Below are 18,064 nucleotides of genomic sequence, written 5' to 3' on the forward strand. Positions count from 1 at the left end.
ATTAAAAACGTAATATGGGTCAGTCTAGCACTCATTACGGCGAATTTTTAAAGTGAAAGCTGTGAAGAAAGTAACGATAGAACCCTTCATATGACATAAAGTGATGAGACTACTGATCGAAGGGAATCATAGGCTGAAAATGAACGTGCAGTGGTCTCAAAATAATTTTGATAATAAATCCGTCCCAAATATAAGACTTATTTTATATTGTTATATTACAAAATAGATATTATGTTTAGCATTAGAGGAGTATTAGGTAGTAACAAACATGACGTGCACCACATTATTCACGACTATTGTGTAATTACAGCGGTAATTAACCCGTCATATTATCAATAATATTGATTGGAAACCGACCTATTTGTGCTCTATAAATAAAAGCTCATCAAGGGCTCTCTCAGAACACACAAGAACTTAATTGTCACTTCACAGAGACAAAAATGAAGAATGAGTTCTCTTGGTGTTTCAGTGGCAGCTCAGTGTTGTGCATTATTATTGGTGGTGCTGGCAGGAACAACAATATCAGTTTCGTACGGCCAGTTAGATGCTTCGTTTTACAAAGACACATGCCCTACGGTGCATGAGATAGTACGAGAGGTTGTTCACGATGCTTCCAGAACTGATCCTCGTATTACTGCCAGTCTCATCAGGCTTCACTTCCACGATTGCTTCGTCCAAGTATATATCTAGTTCTTCGTCTCCTGCATATACTATTCTCTAATTATATATATCGCGTTTATTTATTTGATGGGTGCGTGATGAATACTTAAAGCTGAATCTAGTACTTTTCTTTGTCGTTGTGTTGACTTGTCCTCGTGTTTCTGAACTTGTATCTGTTATATAACTGCCTAGTGTACCGAGAAAAGGAAAACACACAATATTGTATTGTAATATTAAAGCTGAAAAGTGCCTAGATCAAACTGTAATTTATAATATGAAAGTGGAAAGTGAAAGCTTCGACAAATTAATAAGTGATCAGGCAGGGTTGCGATGCATCAATATTATTGAACAAGACTGATACAATAGACAGCGAGCAAAAAGCTTTTCCAAATGCGAATTCAATCAGAGGATTGGATGTTGTGAACAACAGCAAGTCTGCGGTGGAAGCAGCTTGCCCCGCCACCGTGTCTTGTGCTGATATTCTCGCCCTTGCTGCAGAAATCTCTGTTATCTTGGTACTTTCTTCTTCCATATACTATGTCCGGTCTTTAATATAATAATTAGTTGACTAATTTGAATAAATTAAAAAAATTAGTTAAGCTAGTTATTTGTAATTAACATGTATTGCTTTTTCTAATGTATCTTGCTAAAGTGTATTGACTAGAACTATTATTATTACAAAAACTACTTTAGAAAAAAATAGATAAATATGAGAGAAATAATGAATTGGAGTCTTACATTTAGAATTAAAATAAAAGTCAAACAAATTCTTATATTAAAGACCGGAGCAACATATATACAATTCAACCATACTCTCATACGTACGCCCCTCATCAATCTTTTGTGTGTGTGGAAAGAGTTGGGGTTGATCAAATACATTTTTTGCAATGAATTAAGATATCAAAATTCATTCATTTTATATGGAGTCTAATAATAAAAAGTGAAAAAAACATTTGGAAAGAGCTTCAAAATTGAGGGGCAAGTGGCACCCCCAACCAACCCATGTGGAAACCAACTTTTAAAACCCACCAAACCCAAACGTAAACTCTTATCGAGAAAGAAAATTAATGAAGAGGACGGAATATTTATTTTTATTTAGATGCAATAGTAAATAAAAGCAAATGTGGTAGGACATGAAAACACGTAGGGGCGCGTTGATTGGGAAATACGTTTGGTGAAATATGCAAAGTAAAAGTGGACAATGACAGGCTAAAGGAAAAGGCTGGAAAGAGAGCTGGGAAGAAGGGACAGCACCAACGCCAATCGGACACTCGCAAATCTGAACCTTCCAGCTGGTCCCTCCCTCTCTTTGGATCAGCTTAAATCCGGCTATGCGGCTCAGGGCCTCGATCCTACTGATCTTGTTGCTCTCTCTGGTATCTCTCTTTCTCATCTTATACTAGTATTATCTTTCTGCCCCCAAAAGACTAATGGCCATCCCTTTTGTCAACTAGAAGTGACTAAACAAATAATTCTTTTCATGAGTATATATAGATCATATCATAAGTGACAGATTGAATCATTAATTACGAAGTCTGATGATATTGGACTTGTGTACTTTCAGGTGCTCACACATTCGGAAGAGCACATTGCATCACATTTAAGGATATATAGGTTATATAATTTCAGTGGCACAGGCCAACCTGATCCAAGTCTCAACTCAACTTACCTTCAGAAACCGCGACTCGTGTGTCCTCTCAACGGAGATGGCACCAACATAACCAATCTTGACCTCACCACTCCAAACACGTTCGACAATAAATATTACATCAACCTTCAACTTCACAATGGCCTCCTTAACAGTGATCAAGAGTTGTTCTCCACTTCTGGTGCAGATACCATCGCCATTGTCGATAGTTTCGCCGCCAGCCAGTCCCTTTTCTTCACTCAGTTCGCAGCTTCCATGATCAAAATGGGCAATATCAGCCCCTTGACTGGCTCTCAAGGTGAAATTCGATCTCACTGTAATTTTGTCAACTCAGATTCCTCTCGATTCATTACTGCCGTCACTCCCACTAAAGAGTCTGATGAACCTGTTCTCGTCAGCTCAATCTGAATAAGTTGATGATCGATTTTAGGCGTGTGCATGCCATTTGCCTGTGTACTGTGTTTTGTGGTCATATTCCAGTGGTAGTAAGTAATAATAAGCTGAATGTGTGTGTTTTACCATATATCTATTTGACGGCTCTGATTTTGCCACTTTTCTACGTGTATTTATTAGTGAAAAGATAAAGGGTAACATAACATCTAACACGATGCACCAAGTATCATAATCCTATTTATAGCACATTTGGCATTCTGGTGTTATTTTTCAGGTGTATCTATCATTTCTTTATGTTATTTTTTTGGTTACATCTAGTATCGTAATCTTATTTATGGTGTAAGAGTGGGATGTACAATAAATAAGATTAGATTGTTGAAAGCACCAAAAAAATAAAATTAGGATATTGGAGGGGCACTGGACGAACCTAAAACATTAAACTAATGGATGCTATTTTACTCAAATAAATCCTGTACTCTTGCCTTTTTCTTTTTTTTTTAATCTCCTCGGATCGGCTTCCCAGGGAAATCATATGATGAGGCAAATTTTACTAAAATAACAATTATGTTGTTTATCATCATTTTATTGCACGTAATAAGGCCATAATCTTCTGACAAAAAAATAAAAATAAAGCGATAATCTAGTTTTGGGATTATAGACTGAACAAATATTTTAAAATTTAATTGTTGATCTTTGGGCTCTCACCACTTGTATTAATATTCAAGCGTAGCCCATGTTTTGGACAAGATAAAAAAATTATGTATGATATAGCAGGAGTATAAATTCTCTAAAGTTGAGCATCATATAATTATAAATTATCTGAAATTTATTGTTCTAAGCACTTTTATTTTTTTAAAAAAACAGCCTTTATTAGATTATTGCAGCATTTTCTCATTTACATGTTTTTTTGTCAACGCTTATTTAAATGTAATTAAGTTTATACAAAGCTAGCATCGACCGGCACCTTGATGATTGATTTGCCATTAATATTGGGCCATATCGTCTAACCGATGTGTGTGTGTGTGTGTGTGTGCTAGTTTCCACCTCAAACCCAAAAAAAGAAAAAAGAAAAGAAAGGCAAACTTATCCAATTTTTCAATAGGCTGAACTGTCAACTTTGTTCTTTGTACACGGAAACAATGTCCTCTGCTAATTCACATCCTAATTAATGCAAGAACGTGACATGTTATAAGATAGAGTACTTCTTAGTTAATGATGTTCCAAGACTAAATTTATTCATCAAGATATTTATTTTTTTCCTCAGATAAGGCAGCTAGCATTTAATGTGTACTGAATTTTTCTTGTTGGACAGCAGCGTTTTAATTTCTGTGGACGTGTTGTTGAACGTTGAGAGTCTGAAAAGGTCCACTCCGCAAATCACGGACTAAACATAAAACGGAGCCGAAACTGTTGAATTGTATTGTACAATATACTCGTATCTATATTTTATTAAACGTTCAAGAAGAGACCAGAGTTCACAAATCATTGTTATGATTATTTAATTCCCTTAAAAGAGGTCGTTGATTTGTAAGTATATCGCAACTGCCATAGGAATAATCAAACTAAGTAATTGTGCGAGCGAGAGGAGTTTTGGCCTTGTTTGTTTTGAAAACAGTTTTAACTAATACTCCCTTCAATCTTATTTATAATTTACAATTTTTGGGATAGAGCTTATCTTTTTTGTAACAAGTTACACTTTGTACATGTCTAAAATTTTTATTTTTCGATAAATAATGATATATTTGGAAAAGAAAAATATATTTTTTACACATTTATTGTATTTTACCAATTTGTCTATATAAAATTTTATGAGTTTTTATTTACCATGCATATATGTTAACGTTTAGACATGAGATTTCTGTTCTCCAACACATATTTTGCACGAAGTTTTAAACAAATTGCGTTTTGCAGGGGAAAAAGAAGTCTTTAACCATTATTTTATCAGTCGTGACGGTATTTTTTACATTATTTTTTCCACTCACCTATTCATTGACTTACCGTATTCTATAGGATTTCCACTTCGTTTGAACTTTGAAATCGTAGATCCTTTAACTATGCAAGAGTCGAGAACAGTTAAACCTTGAGATTGACAAATTATTCATCCACAATCCCATCATCAACCGAATTATGACCATGGCGAATTTTTCGCTTCCAAATCATCCTTAAAAAAGATGGTGCAATTATAAGGCTTTGACTTTTCTTCTTCTGCATGAAACTATTGTCGTTTAGCCTGTAACTGGAAATGTTCAAACCCATGCACTGGCTGTTTGAAATTTCAAGCCCTCCTACAAAATAAGAAAGATTCTCTTTTGCTGTCAACCACCACCTCACAGCCCGCCACTACCTTGGACGTTGTTCCATGCATCTATAAAACCAGTTCTTCATCAGCTTTTTCTCTCAAACTCATCCATCCTCACAGCAAGCTTCAGAATTTTCGCTTCATTTAAGAGTTAAGAAAAATGTCATCCTTTCGGATTTCATTGTTGAGCCTTTGTTTGGTTGCTACTATTTTTGGAGCTTCAAATGCTCAGTTGAGTTCTTCATTCTATGCTACCACTTGCCCTAATGCTTCATCCATTGTACGTGGCGTCATTGAGCAGGCTGCTCAAAGTGACGTCAGAATCGGAGCCAAACTCATCCGCCTTCACTTCCATGATTGCTTTGTTGATGTGAGTTTATATAGACACATATATATTGCTTGATATTAAATATGTATACTTTCAAACTGATATGTTATTGTGTGTTTCATTTGATGAAGGGCTGTGACGGATCGATATTGTTGGACGATGCCAATGGAATCTTATCAGAAAAGGACGCGATTCCCAACAGAAATTCAGCAGATGGATATCCTGTGGTTGACGATATTAAAACAGCTTTGGAGAATGTCTGTCCCGGAGTCGTCTCTTGTGCTGATATTCTAGCCATTGCTGCAGAAGCATCGGTTTCCTTGGTATTAAAGCTTTAAACTTGCAAATATGAATGAATTATATAATTGAGAGACGAAACTGTTATATATACATATATAATGAACTTAGACCTGATATATATAACATGCATGTTAATTATAATTAATATACAGGGTGGAGGTCCAACATGGACAGTTGAATTGGGAAGAAGAGACAGTACAACAGCAAATCAGGCCGCAGCTCAGCTTCTTCCAGGCCCTAGAGATGGCCTCGCCAATATCACTTCCAAGTTTTCTGCTGTGGGACTCGATACCACTGACGTTGTTGCTCTATCGGGTAATTTTCACACATCTAATATTAAAATAGTGAAATTAAACTAGCTAGCTTGTGTCTTATTAGGGTATTAAGTAATTATAATCCGAAGCTTTTTGACTGATTTGTCAGGTGCACATACGTTTGGGAGGGCAAGGTGTGTGCTATTCCGTGATCGTTTATTTAACTTTGAGAATAGTAACAGTTCAGATCCGTCTCTGGACTCTACTTATCTGGAAACACTTCGTCAGGCATGTCCTCAAAACGATGGTACCTTAAACAACCTAGATCCCACGACTCCCGATAGCTTTGACAACAACTATTTCACGAACCTTCAAAGTGGACGAGGTCTTCTCCAATCCGATCAAGAATTGTTCTCCACCGCCGGATCCGACACCGTCGCCATCGTCAATAGGTTTGCCGCTAGTCAAAGCGAGTTCTTTACTAGCTTTGCTCAGTCCATGATCAATATGGGCAAGATTAGTCCCTTGACAGGAAGCAATGGGCAGATCAGGACTAACTGCAGGAGGGTTAGTTAAACTTGAAATGAATTTATTCATGATAAGTTATGAGATTACTCCATTGTTTTTAATTTTTGAATTTCTTATAAGTTGATTCCACAAATGTACTTAGAAATTTGGAAAACTTGTTCAAGCTGAATAAAAGCAGAGAAGACAATATCTCTGCTGATTTAATTTAAATTCTATTGGGTTTGTAGAATTCTGTACCAGGGTCAAAGTTGATGTAATTGTTGAAGAAGGAATTGTCGTTGCATGAAATATATATTAGTTACGTTGATAAGGGAGTTTTTGTATGAGTACTTTGTGTGAATACGCAGTGTCAAGTTTTAAATTGGATCGAATCATTAGTGGTTAATGGATTTGAACAAGTAATGAATCTATAATATTTTAAGGGGTTAAGGTACAAATTTGTGGCAAGAAAATTTCACCTGGGAACAATGTTGTCCCCAAAATTCAAGATTGCTAAGGAAATGTTAAAATTGAGCCATATTAGCCCTTATCATAAAGATGTTAACTATCAACATCGATCATGTAGCAAAATAGGAAGTAAATGACTTGGGTAAGTGACGTGGCAGCATCCTTGCTGTTGGTGAAATGAAGGACTTGGATTGATTAGGTTGATAGGAAAATTAAGAGAAAATGACTTGCGATGAGATGTCCACTTGCTTCCCCTTGATTAGTTTAGAGCAATAATATACAGATAAGGGTGGTGGGAGTGGCAGAGTTGCACTTTGTGCGTTGGATAGGACACATTGCTTTCGTTTTAAAGCAATTTGACCCACTAACTTGTACTAAGTTATCCAAACTAGCTGGGACTCTTTTTTACTGATTGAAATTTAGGTTTGAGTTGAAATAATTTATTGCTTGTTTGGATAAATTTATTTTTATTCAAACACGTGCTGCTTTATAGTCTGACCCACGTTAACTCACAAGCTACGCTACACTTTGATACTGGATTACTCCTTGTTTAAGTAAATGCGCATTTAAAACTTTGACATACCCGTTTGTCCTCCATGCTAATGCTCTGCTAAAATCCTTTATTTCTTCTTTCTGCCTCCTATTAGCTTTGCCCATGTGTGCGTTTAGTTTTAACTTGTGCAACTGAACTCATAAATATGCCATGTATAGATATTTTTTCATTTCTGTTTTTTTTATCAAGCCTTTTTATTTTTTAATTTAGTCTCCGAATTTTTTCATTGTTAAAATCCCTTTTTTTAATCTCTTTTAGATTTAGTCTCTAAATTTTGACTCAGTCCAATTTAATCCTTGTAAGTACTTAAGTTAAATAAAGACTTGGTTGTTTTAAATCAATATAAATTACAAGAATTAAGTTGTATGGAGTTAAAGTTCATAAAGCTAAGTATTCAAACATTACACTTGAATAATTAATTCTCATCTAAACTCCAATTTGCAAACATAATTTGACAAACGTACGAACCCAGGCAAATGTTAATTAATTATCTCTTACGTGGGATTAATATCAATCAAATTCAAGTACAGAACAAAAAATTAAAACCACACGGTAGAAGTATATAATTGTATATCTCTGGTCTTTAATATAAGATTTAGTTTGATTTTTAATTTGATTCTAAATATAAAATTTTTATCCACTTTGTTTCCAATATTTATCTATTTTTTTCTTAAATAATTCCTATAGTAGTTAATATGTTAAAGAGTTACTGTCAATTTGTAATTCAAACACACATAATTAATATAAAGACATTTTAAAAAAGACAACAACTATTTATTATAAATAACTAACTCAACTAATTTTTTTAATCTCCTCAAATTAATCAATTAGATCTTATATTAAGGCCCAGAGGTACTACTATGAAGTACTATCACTTTAATTAATTATGTGAGCGTCTTCTCCATTATAAATAAGTTAAAGTGTTCTAGATGATATTGTACGTGTAAGCTAAAGTCGTGTTGTTGGGGTCATATGTGTGACGAACACGCGACATCTCCCCTCAATATTAGTCCACAAATAAGCCGACAAACAGGCCAGGAGAAAAACAAAAAGCAGTAGGTTTGTTCATATATATCTGTGCTTCCTACTTTTGAATTTCCACAGTCAATAATATTGGCTGTATCAATATAAAAATTTCAATATTAATATTAATTTCAAATTTTTATTGGCCATAAAAATCTTTACAAACTTTTCGGTAGGCCAGAGTTCACTTGAGTGGATTGCAATTATTTGTAGTAGTAATATATAATTAACTTTAAAAAGGACTTACACTTTACATATAAAAAGTCCAATACTTGAATTGGAAGTTTAGAACTTGAGAGACAAAATCTTGGTAGGTATGCTAATAAAGATTGCTTTTATTAACAAAACCATATAATATATGTATGAATTGAACAATCAACGCGATCCCTAGAGCTAGCATGCAGCCAGACTAGATACAAACATATAACTTAAAATTCAAGAAAATTAGTTAATATTATATCGATCTTTAATATAAGAACTAGTTTAAATTTCAATTTGGTCATAAATATAAGACCCAATCCACTTTGTCTTTCATATTTATCTATTTTTTCTACAGTAATCCTTGTAATAGTGCATTTATTAAAAGTTTCATCAAATGGCAGTTCTTACTAATACACAAGATTAATAAAGGTATTTTAAAAAAGATAGTACTTATTTATTATAAATAATTAACTTAACTAATTTTTTTAATATAATCAAATTAGTTAACTAACTCTTATATTAAGTACGGTAATATTGTTTAAGCTTAAATGTCATGATCACCAATGCAACAAATGTGGCGATATAGCTGCAGTAATGGTCCTTGTCTCATTGCATAGTGCTGAATAAGTGTTAATTCATTGACAAAAGATGTGAACGTACGTGTGGAAGTGTGCCTCTTAATTCAACTAAAGATCATAAAAGAGAAATAAAAAAGAATAATGACATCGATGTATCACCCAAATTTGGTCGAAAAGAAAATATGGATCACCCAGAGAAAATAAACAATTAGGTGTGGACTATAAATTTGTGAAATGTCTGAGAAGGATTAAGATTGAAAATTAAAATTAATAGACATTTATGAGCTGAAATAGTTGTTAATTAATAACACAGTTCAATTGCAAACTCAGAAATGCTTGGTTGCAAGTCTCAAAAACTTTGCTGTAAAATGTCAATATTGGGTAATTAGTTGCAGATGGACCATAAATCGTATAAATTTTGCAAATTACATAAGCTTAATTATCAAAGTCGGAAGACTAATTGGAAATAAGTCGGAAGACTAATTGGAAATAAGTCATAAATTATAAATTATAAATAAGTCATAAATAAGTCATAAATCGTATAAATTTTGCAAATTTTGCAAATTACATAAGCTTAACTAACTCTTTTATAATTTACATTTGATTCGAGACTAATCTTTAATTTTAAAATTTACAACTAAATTATTATGTTGCCGATCAAATTTATGATTTTTTAAATAACATTTATTTCTTTTAGTGGTTTTATATGTGTCATTTTCACAAAGGTAAAGCAACTTGATGTTTGTGGAAAAAAAATGAAACAATTCAAGCTTATTACAAATTCTACTAGTATTTTAAGTCTCATCAATAGATGGTATTGCCTTTTTGACTGGGAAAAAAAAACATATTTTTATATTGAATAAAATCTAATGACTCCCAGATTAAACCACTCCCAGCAACGCACCGCCTCATGGATATCATTATTTATTATCTAGGTAACCGAGTTGTATCAGCATTAATCACCTTCAAAACAAATACATTAATTAATCACCTTCAAAACAAATACATTAACCGGTCCAAAACAACCACGATGTGTATCCGATGATCTAAGTAGCAAATTAAAACTAAACGAGCTTCATACATTATAAGATGGGATTAATATGCTTAACTTGTTTAATTTGTGTTGATTTTTTTATTTGTTCTTTAATTTAAAGGAAAACAATAACGATGTATTGCCTCGGATACTTAATGCAGGAGCAAGTTGAAGGATTATATTTAATTATAAACATAAGACCCTAATATATTTTATCACTTCTATTTATTTTTTAAAATTAATTTTTCTAACTTATAAAAGGGCACTTTAGAAAAATTATGCCTGTTACAATTAAATAATTTACTTGTTATCAACAAACTGTAAATTAAGATGGTAAGCATTTTCACCCGTAAAGAGAAAAATACAAATTGGAATCTCAAAAAGTATATTTGTTAAGAGAGTTTTAACTTAACACTCCTGATCCAATAAAGATTAGTTTCAAATTTAAAATTATCTGGGAAAACTCTGACTTTACACCAAAAAAGTAATTTACTTGATTTCATTAATTCACACAAATAAAGAGTAATAGTATAAGTGATATCAAATCAGTCAATTCCCATTTAGGGGGGAAAAAACTTCATGATGATATTAAGTTGTTACATGACTATTGTCTTGACATTTTAATTTATATGGTTTCTTCAGAGCTTTCTCAATCACTGTCATATTCATAACATAATATTAATATCGAATATCTAAGTCATCCACACGTTTCCGGATTTGCAGCCAGTAAGAAATTTTGTATGAACCCGTAAGATGTAAGCTGTAGCCTTGTAGGGCCAGAAAAGTCAGCAGTTTGGTGGTTCATCGTCCCTCAATAATTTGAATTTACTTATTTGACCTCATTTTGATAATAATCTAAAATATTTGTCAACTTCCATGATGCAAATATTATTCTTCGAAATAGAGTGAGATTAATTAACAACACAGTGAATCAGAGTAAATATACAGTAGTAAGATTTGCTTCTTCTCTTGTTACCCAGTCTTTCTTGCTTTATTGAGTACCTTTCCCTTTATTACTTAATTGCCTAATGAACATATGGACCCCTACATATTTATCCATATTCATAATTAAAATTAGACTTCAAGATGATATTGATGCCGTATGCGGTGGATATTCTCCTCTTGTGAGGCCACAGTTCACAGAAGGAAACAAGTCTAGAAATTTATTTAATTAATTCGTCTTCATATATTTATACTTTGAAAAAAAAAATTTAACCTCCCTCTAAACCAAATGATTTAACCATCTTAAAATTATATAGAAGCTAAATATTTAAAATTAACTGATAATTAAATAAATTTTTTTCCGTTGTCAACTCAAGTAAAATTTCGTATGCTTCCAAGAACATTTTATGGAATTATAAAAAAAGCTGATGACTACTGACACTTGATATGACGTGGGATGATAATTTGATGAAGTAAATTGCCCTTACCTCCACCTTTCAATATTTGAAGCTTGATCGCCCCAATACCCCTCTTGTTGCGCAATACGCACGGCGAGTAGCACTATATATATATATAGCATATTTTATTTCATTTAAGAAGCCAAGAAAAAAGTGGTTCTTTTTATTATATAGACATATATATATATATATATATATTAGCAGGCTTGAATTTTTTTTATCTCTATAATTTTTTATTTTATTACAATATATAGTTGTGTGTTTGCTTAAAAAAAATATTACGTTATTTTAGGGGCTTTACGCTCCCAAAAAAAAGCTGAAGCAATATGAAAAAAAAAAAACATGGAGAGATGTCTACTAGCCTGAATGCATGCCTAATGAGCCAACTAAAATAAATCAGCTGATTTTTTTAAAAAAATTAAAAATAATATTTCTAGAATTCTCTAAATTTCTTTAACTGTATTTTTCTATTTGAGAAAAGTAAGCAAAATTTACCTTTAAAAATTTAATGTGTCAATTATCATACCTATATATGTGTAAAAAAATTATAATAAATTATACTATTAAGAAACAATATGATTTGTTTTTAAATTATTTTGGAAGAAAAATATCAAGCGTTGTTTTATGACTTTTCCTTCTAGAAAAGATTCTTAAAATCATGCTTTGGATCTGTTTTAAATATTACACAATAAAACATAATATGGGTCAGTCTAGCACGCATCACGGTGATTTTTTTAAAGTGAACATTGGAAAGAAAGTAATAATAGTACGCTGGAAACAATATATATTGATAAATTATTGCCCAAAAGGAAGTATAGACTGAAAATGAACGTGCAATTATCGTTAAAGAAGCCTCTATTCAGTGTTCATCAATGTTTTAATTCACAAGTTGATACAAAAGGATGGAATAAAGTAAAGCTTACTCTATTCAAGACCATGTCCTTCGTTGGATTGACCCAATCATCCCTCAAACTAATTATAATTATATATTTTTACAAGGGGGAAAAAACATACATCTTGGTTCTCTCAGAATATCCTATATGTTTACCACAGGTATTTGATTAAAAACCTAATACAAGATATCAAAATTATAAACTGCGATACAAATTTGTATTGTTCGACACAATTGAAGGATTCTTAAAATCACAAAATTAGGAAAAAGAATTGAACACGCCTCTTAGCATTCAGGTCAAAATTAGCATATGGGGACTATTATATATGACGAATCTGAGCAAATAAAGAGTATAAGTCTTGGGACGAAAATAATAATTATAAGAAAAAGAATGGAAACTAACCATTTTTTAATTATTAACAGTTAAAAAAATCACTTTATTCTCAACTAAACCCCCTGTGCTGCCTATATCTGGCCACCCAGTCCCATTATAGATTGATGACCATAAATAATTAAATATAAGGCATGGATTTGTCATTTTCATGGGGACCACAATATTACCTTAGTAATTAACCCATCACCAAGATTATCAATATCCTGATGCCAAACCGACCCAATTTGTCGTCTATAAATAAACGCTCACTAAGAGCTCCCAGAACACACAAGAAATTAAGCCTCTCAGTTCATAGAGAGAAAAGAAGCCAAGTATGAGTTCTCTTCGTGTCTCAGTGGCAGCTCTATGCTGTGCATTGGTAGTGTTCGCAGGAACAATAATATCAGTTTCATATGGTCAGTTAGATCCTTCGTTTTACAAAAGCACATGTCCAAACGTGCATGCGATTGTAAGAGAGGTTGTTCATAATGCTTCAAGATCTGATCCTCGTGTTGGTGCCAGTCTCATCAGGCTTCACTTCCATGATTGCTTTGTCCAAGTACATGCTAGCTTCTTCTTCTTCTTCATCTCCTTTAATTCACTTTCTCCATATGCTCTCTTCTAATGGATACTTAGTTTAAACTTGATGAATCTAAAACTTATCGTTGTCGTGATGAACGCCGTATGAATTACAGGCATTATTTGGAGAGTAAAGTTGTTTTGGTGGTATGGATGTTGATCACCCAATTTTTAAACTTTTCTGTTATATGTGATTATTTTTTATGATGGCGATGGTGAGAACTCTTAAGTAGACTTGATTATTATGACAAAAATTAAAGTGCTTCCATTTTAGTCAATTTTTATTTGTTTTGAGCTTAGTCTGTATGAAAAAAGCCATTGATAAATTAAATATACTTTGTCCAGGCCAAGATCATAATCTCGATATTGCAAGATCATGCTTTAATGCAGCAGGAACAACTGCACTGTAGTGTACTGAGAAAAAGAAAACAATATTTTAATAAAGCTGAGATATGCATAGATCTAACAAATTAGATTATTAAAATGGAAAGGATGGGTAATAGTGAAGTGTTGGATGTATCATCCGAATTTCTGTGAACTTTCATATCTTACTTTTAAGGGTCTGTTTGGGTAACCCTCAAAACCATGATTTGGGAGGCAAAACCATGGTTTTGATGAGATGTCACACAAACAGCATCAATTTTGGGCCAATAATCTGAAACCATGGTTTGAGCCTAAACTATGGTTTTGGAATAATCCAAAACCATGGTTTCAGGAGAAGTGAATTCATTCTGCTTCTGACTCAAATTAGAGAGATGATTGTAGCTGTCAAAGTAGATCTCAACAATAATATGACTTTAACATTTCTCAATTATTTTTTTATAAACATATTTAACCTTATATCTTATAAACATATATACACATATTAATTATTTATTAATTACATTATCTTATGTATTATTAATTATGTTGGTAAAAAATATATTATTAACAATTTTATTCCTTCAAATTAAAATATATCATAAAATTTATCTTTTATATAATTATCATATTAACTTATGTTTTTTTTAGTAATTTGTATATATAAAAAGTACTTCTGATAACAACTATCCAAACACTCTCATTTCTCAGAATCATTTTTTTATAAAATCATTCTTCACAGAATCTATTCTTCCCAAAATCTATTCTCCAAAAAACTATTCTCCAAATCATGGTTTGGTTTCATCCAAACACACCCTAAGTCTTCTCTTGACGTCTCTTCACGCTCAGTGGAAGTTTCAATAAAAGTGGTTGGTGGGTTATGTCTTCCTTGGAGACCTTGATAAGTGTTTGTGAGGAAAATTATGTGTTCATTGATAGATATGTCAACGGGCTATTAACTAGTCCTGACTTTTGAAATAAAAGGAACAAAATTTTTTTTTTTAAAAAAAGATCTCAAACCATTTAATGAAACATATTAGTTGAAAATTGTGAAGAGAAAGAATATATTTTATTAATCTTAAATGGATGAGTATGAAATTGATCAAGGGAAAACATATATAGTTGAAATCAATCAAATATATGGACGGCTTGTCTAAAGCTAGTAAACGAAAAGCAGTAACGATCAGAATATGTATGCCGAGTGAATTGATTTTTTTTTTTCCATTACTGTAAAGTTGATATTAAATATATGACCTGTGGGTGTAGGGTTGTGATGCATCAATATTATTGAACAAGACAGACACAATAGACAGCGAGCAAGATGCTTTTCCAAATGTTGACTCAATCAGACGATTGGATGTCGTCAACAACATCAAATCTGCGGTGGAAGCAGCTTGTCCGGCCACCGTGTCTTGTGCTGATATTCTCGCCCTTGCTGCAGAAATCTCTGTTGTTTTGGTACTATGCTCCTCCTCTCCATCTTATTCTCTCACCTATATATACGTACAATTAAACCATACCCTTTTTATAAAGAGAAAAGCCAGAGAGAACCAACCCATTTATGTGAACTCCAATTCATACCAATCTGTCACCTTTAATTTCGGTCCCTCTCATTAATTCTTAGATCGTGGTTCCATCCCATTGATGGAAAAAGGACAAGCCCGTATGAATTGGCTTTTAATATGGAGGCAAGTAAATTGGTGTGGTTGTTGATATATAATAACTCAGTAATGGATGTGTCAATTATTGGCATATTTTATGTGTTAGGGTTAGGGGTGCATGCACTGCACTTAGGTGCCTAGTTGTGCATAAATTGGAAGTGAGGAAAAGTGGAAGTTGTCGGCCATGATTGAGAAACCTCAAGGAAAGCTCGATGTGTTTCTTTTTTTTTTTTTTTATGGATGGAGTTTTCCAAGTTTCCTTTTTTTTTTACTCGAAAAAAGGTAGTAAAAGTGATGAGTATAATGAATAATATCTAACACAGGATGATGGAAACGGTTGGAAAGTTCCACTGGGACGAAGGGACAGCACAACAGCGAACCGAACGTTGGCAAATACGAACCTTCCAGGTCCCCGCCTCTCTTTGGATGAACTCAAAGCATCCTTCGCTGTTCAGGGCCTCAACACCACTGATCTCGTTGCCCTCTCTGGTACTTAGTTAATCTTACAGAAGTCAGTTTAAATTACTGTGTTTCAAATGTGGCAGGATTAAGTTTTATGATACTTGTGGGCTTTGATCATCACTTTCAGGTGCTCACACGTTCGGAAGAGCACACTGCAGAAATTTTCAGGACAGATTATACAATTTCAGTTCCACAGGCCAACCCGATCCAAATCTCAACACAACCTACCTTTCATCCCTGCGACTCATATGCCCTCCAAATGGAACCGGCGGCTCCAACTTGACCAATCTCGACTTTACCACTCCTAACACGTTCGACAAGAACTATTACACCAACCTCCAAGTTCACAAGGGCCTTCTTAACAGTGACCAAGTCTTGTTCTCCACTTCTGGTGCAGACACTATTGCCATTGTCAATAGCTTTGCCAGTAACCAGTCCGTTTTCTTCACTCAGTTCGCAGCTTCCATGATCAAAATGGGAAATATCAGCCCTTTGACTGGCTCTCAAGGTGAAATTCGATCTCAGTGTAACTTTGTGAACTCAGATTCCGCTCGCTTAAGCGCTGTGGCTTCCACCAAAGAATCTGATCGTGATGTTCTAGTCAGCTCAATCTGAAGGAGTTGATCGATCGATGGGTCGATTTAGTGATCTGTGTAGGAGTGTGCGTGCCATGTACCTGTGTCCCGTGTTAAGTGGTCATAATAACTTTTGTATTATGCCACTGGTAATAATAATGACATCTGTGTTTCTTATATCTGTGGTTTTGTCTATTTTCTTATTCGAGACCAGCAACCTGTGTGTGTGTGTGTATCCGGTTGAATTACTAATAACTTACATTTTGATGCAAGAAATTGGATTTTTTAAACAGTACACAACGAATAAAAGAGTTTGAAAGCATAGAAAAAGAAGGATTTCGTGTTTTAAACTCGACTTGCGGACTTATTTTAGCTTCAAATTCGGGGATTAAAACGTGCACGTCCCGTTGAAATTTTAATTCAATATTATTGTTACTTTGTTATTATAGAGTATTCTCGAATCACTTTAAATTTGAGATTAATCTCTATTGGATCAAGAGTATTAAGATTAATAACCTCCGAACAAGTATGCTTTCGAATTTGTGTTTTTTTTTCTATGAGACCAACATTATTTCAATATATAAATAATTTTGTTTTAATATTAAAATATAACTCAGTCGTGATTAATGTGATTGTTTGCATAATTTAATCCCCAAAAAATTAAATTGCACGGCAATAGAAATCCATGACAGTTGTTTTCAAGTTGGACTGAAAAGTAAGACTAGGGCCCCTTACGCACATACATAAGGTGCTAACACAGAAGTCTACCTATGACCCCATCACGTTGAATATATATATCCTTATATGGTTCGAACAATTTAATTTCGTTCGGTAAGAAAGGAAAGTAAAATTTCTCAAATATGTTGTTTTTTATAATAGATTTTTTAACACTCAATAACAGACTAACTGTAGTAGTTGAAATGTGTGCATGTGTGCACGCGCGTGAAAGAGAGAGAGAGACTTAGACGCATTAATTGCAAGTTCGAATATATCGGGTTTGTTGATTTATAGGATAAGGTTGAACTTAACAAAATTATATACAAAGTTAACTAGGGCTCGATAATATTTAGTTGGGAAAAAACTATATTGGAGGTAACTGTGCATTCTCTCTGTTTTTAATGTGGTGTTTATGTGGTTTTTCTCTTAATTAAATTATTTCATTTTATTTTTGTAATAATATTAGTTTTATAACTTTATTTCATTAGTATTTTCAGTCTTTATGTAAGCGCTAACAATGTTAATAAAGTAAAATCAAAAATTTAATTAAGGGAAAAAACACATGGTACCCAGTTAAAAATTGAAAAGAAGTATAGGTGCTTTTTTTCATTTTTAGCTGATACTAAACAAAATTAAATATACAGGGGAAGAATCAAAATTATTTCATCAGGAAGTGGACTAATTAAAAGATAAAATATAAAATTTGCGCAAATTAGGAGGAGAATAAATTTAAAAAATAAAAAAATATTTATATATAATACTTGTAAAAAATTTAAAGAAATTATTAAGATTTTAAAGAA

At 33.0% G+C, this 18,064-nt stretch overlaps 2 protein-coding genes and 1 pseudogene across 2 annotated transcripts; all 3 read left to right on the plus strand.

Annotated features, from left to right (window-relative positions):
• Positions 1–447: 447 nt before the first annotated feature.
• Positions 448–2,809, plus strand: LOC114750783 (peroxidase A2-like; annotated as a pseudogene).
• Positions 2,810–5,014: 2,205 nt separating this feature from the next.
• On the plus strand, positions 5,015–6,458 carry LOC114750812 (peroxidase A2-like). Its single transcript, XM_028939425.1, has 4 exons — positions 5,015–5,370; positions 5,460–5,651; positions 5,781–5,943; positions 6,052–6,458. Exons 1-4 carry the CDS (start codon positions 5,161–5,163, stop codon positions 6,456–6,458), a joined length of 972 nt encoding a protein of 323 aa, XP_028795258.1. The 5' UTR covers positions 5,015–5,160.
• Positions 6,459–13,195: 6,737 nt separating this feature from the next.
• LOC114750764 (peroxidase A2-like) lies at positions 13,196–16,726 on the plus strand. The gene is made up of 4 exons (XM_028939372.1): positions 13,196–13,469; positions 15,116–15,307; positions 15,834–15,999; positions 16,100–16,726. Exons 1-4 carry the CDS (start codon positions 13,245–13,247, stop codon positions 16,585–16,587), a joined length of 1,071 nt encoding a protein of 356 aa, XP_028795205.1. The 5' UTR covers positions 13,196–13,244; the 3' UTR covers positions 16,588–16,726.
• Positions 16,727–18,064: the final 1,338 nt, after the last annotated feature.

This window comes from Neltuma alba, unplaced genomic scaffold (assembly GCF_004799145.2).
Source record: "Neltuma alba isolate B1F8T4 unplaced genomic scaffold, ASM479914v2 tig00001122_pilon, whole genome shotgun sequence".
NCBI classification, from domain to species: domain Eukaryota; kingdom Viridiplantae; phylum Streptophyta; class Magnoliopsida; order Fabales; family Fabaceae; genus Neltuma; species Neltuma alba.

Coding starts and splice junctions, on each gene's coding strand:
- LOC114750812 (XM_028939425.1), top strand. CDS start 5,161: ATGTCATCCTTTCGGATTTCATTGTTGAGCCTTTGTTTGGTTGCTACT. Junction 5,652..5,780: donor CAGAAGCATCGGTTTCCTTG/GTATTAAAGCTT, acceptor ATTAATATACAG/GGTGGAGGTCCAACATGGAC. Junction 5,944..6,051: donor TGACGTTGTTGCTCTATCGG/GTAATTTTCACA, acceptor CTGATTTGTCAG/GTGCACATACGTTTGGGAGG.
- LOC114750764 (XM_028939372.1), top strand. CDS start 13,245: ATGAGTTCTCTTCGTGTCTCAGTGGCAGCTCTATGCTGTGCATTGGTA. Junction 13,470..15,115: donor TCCATGATTGCTTTGTCCAA/GTACATGCTAGC, acceptor CTGTGGGTGTAG/GGTTGTGATGCATCAATATT. Junction 15,308..15,833: donor CAGAAATCTCTGTTGTTTTG/GTACTATGCTCC, acceptor TATCTAACACAG/GATGATGGAAACGGTTGGAA.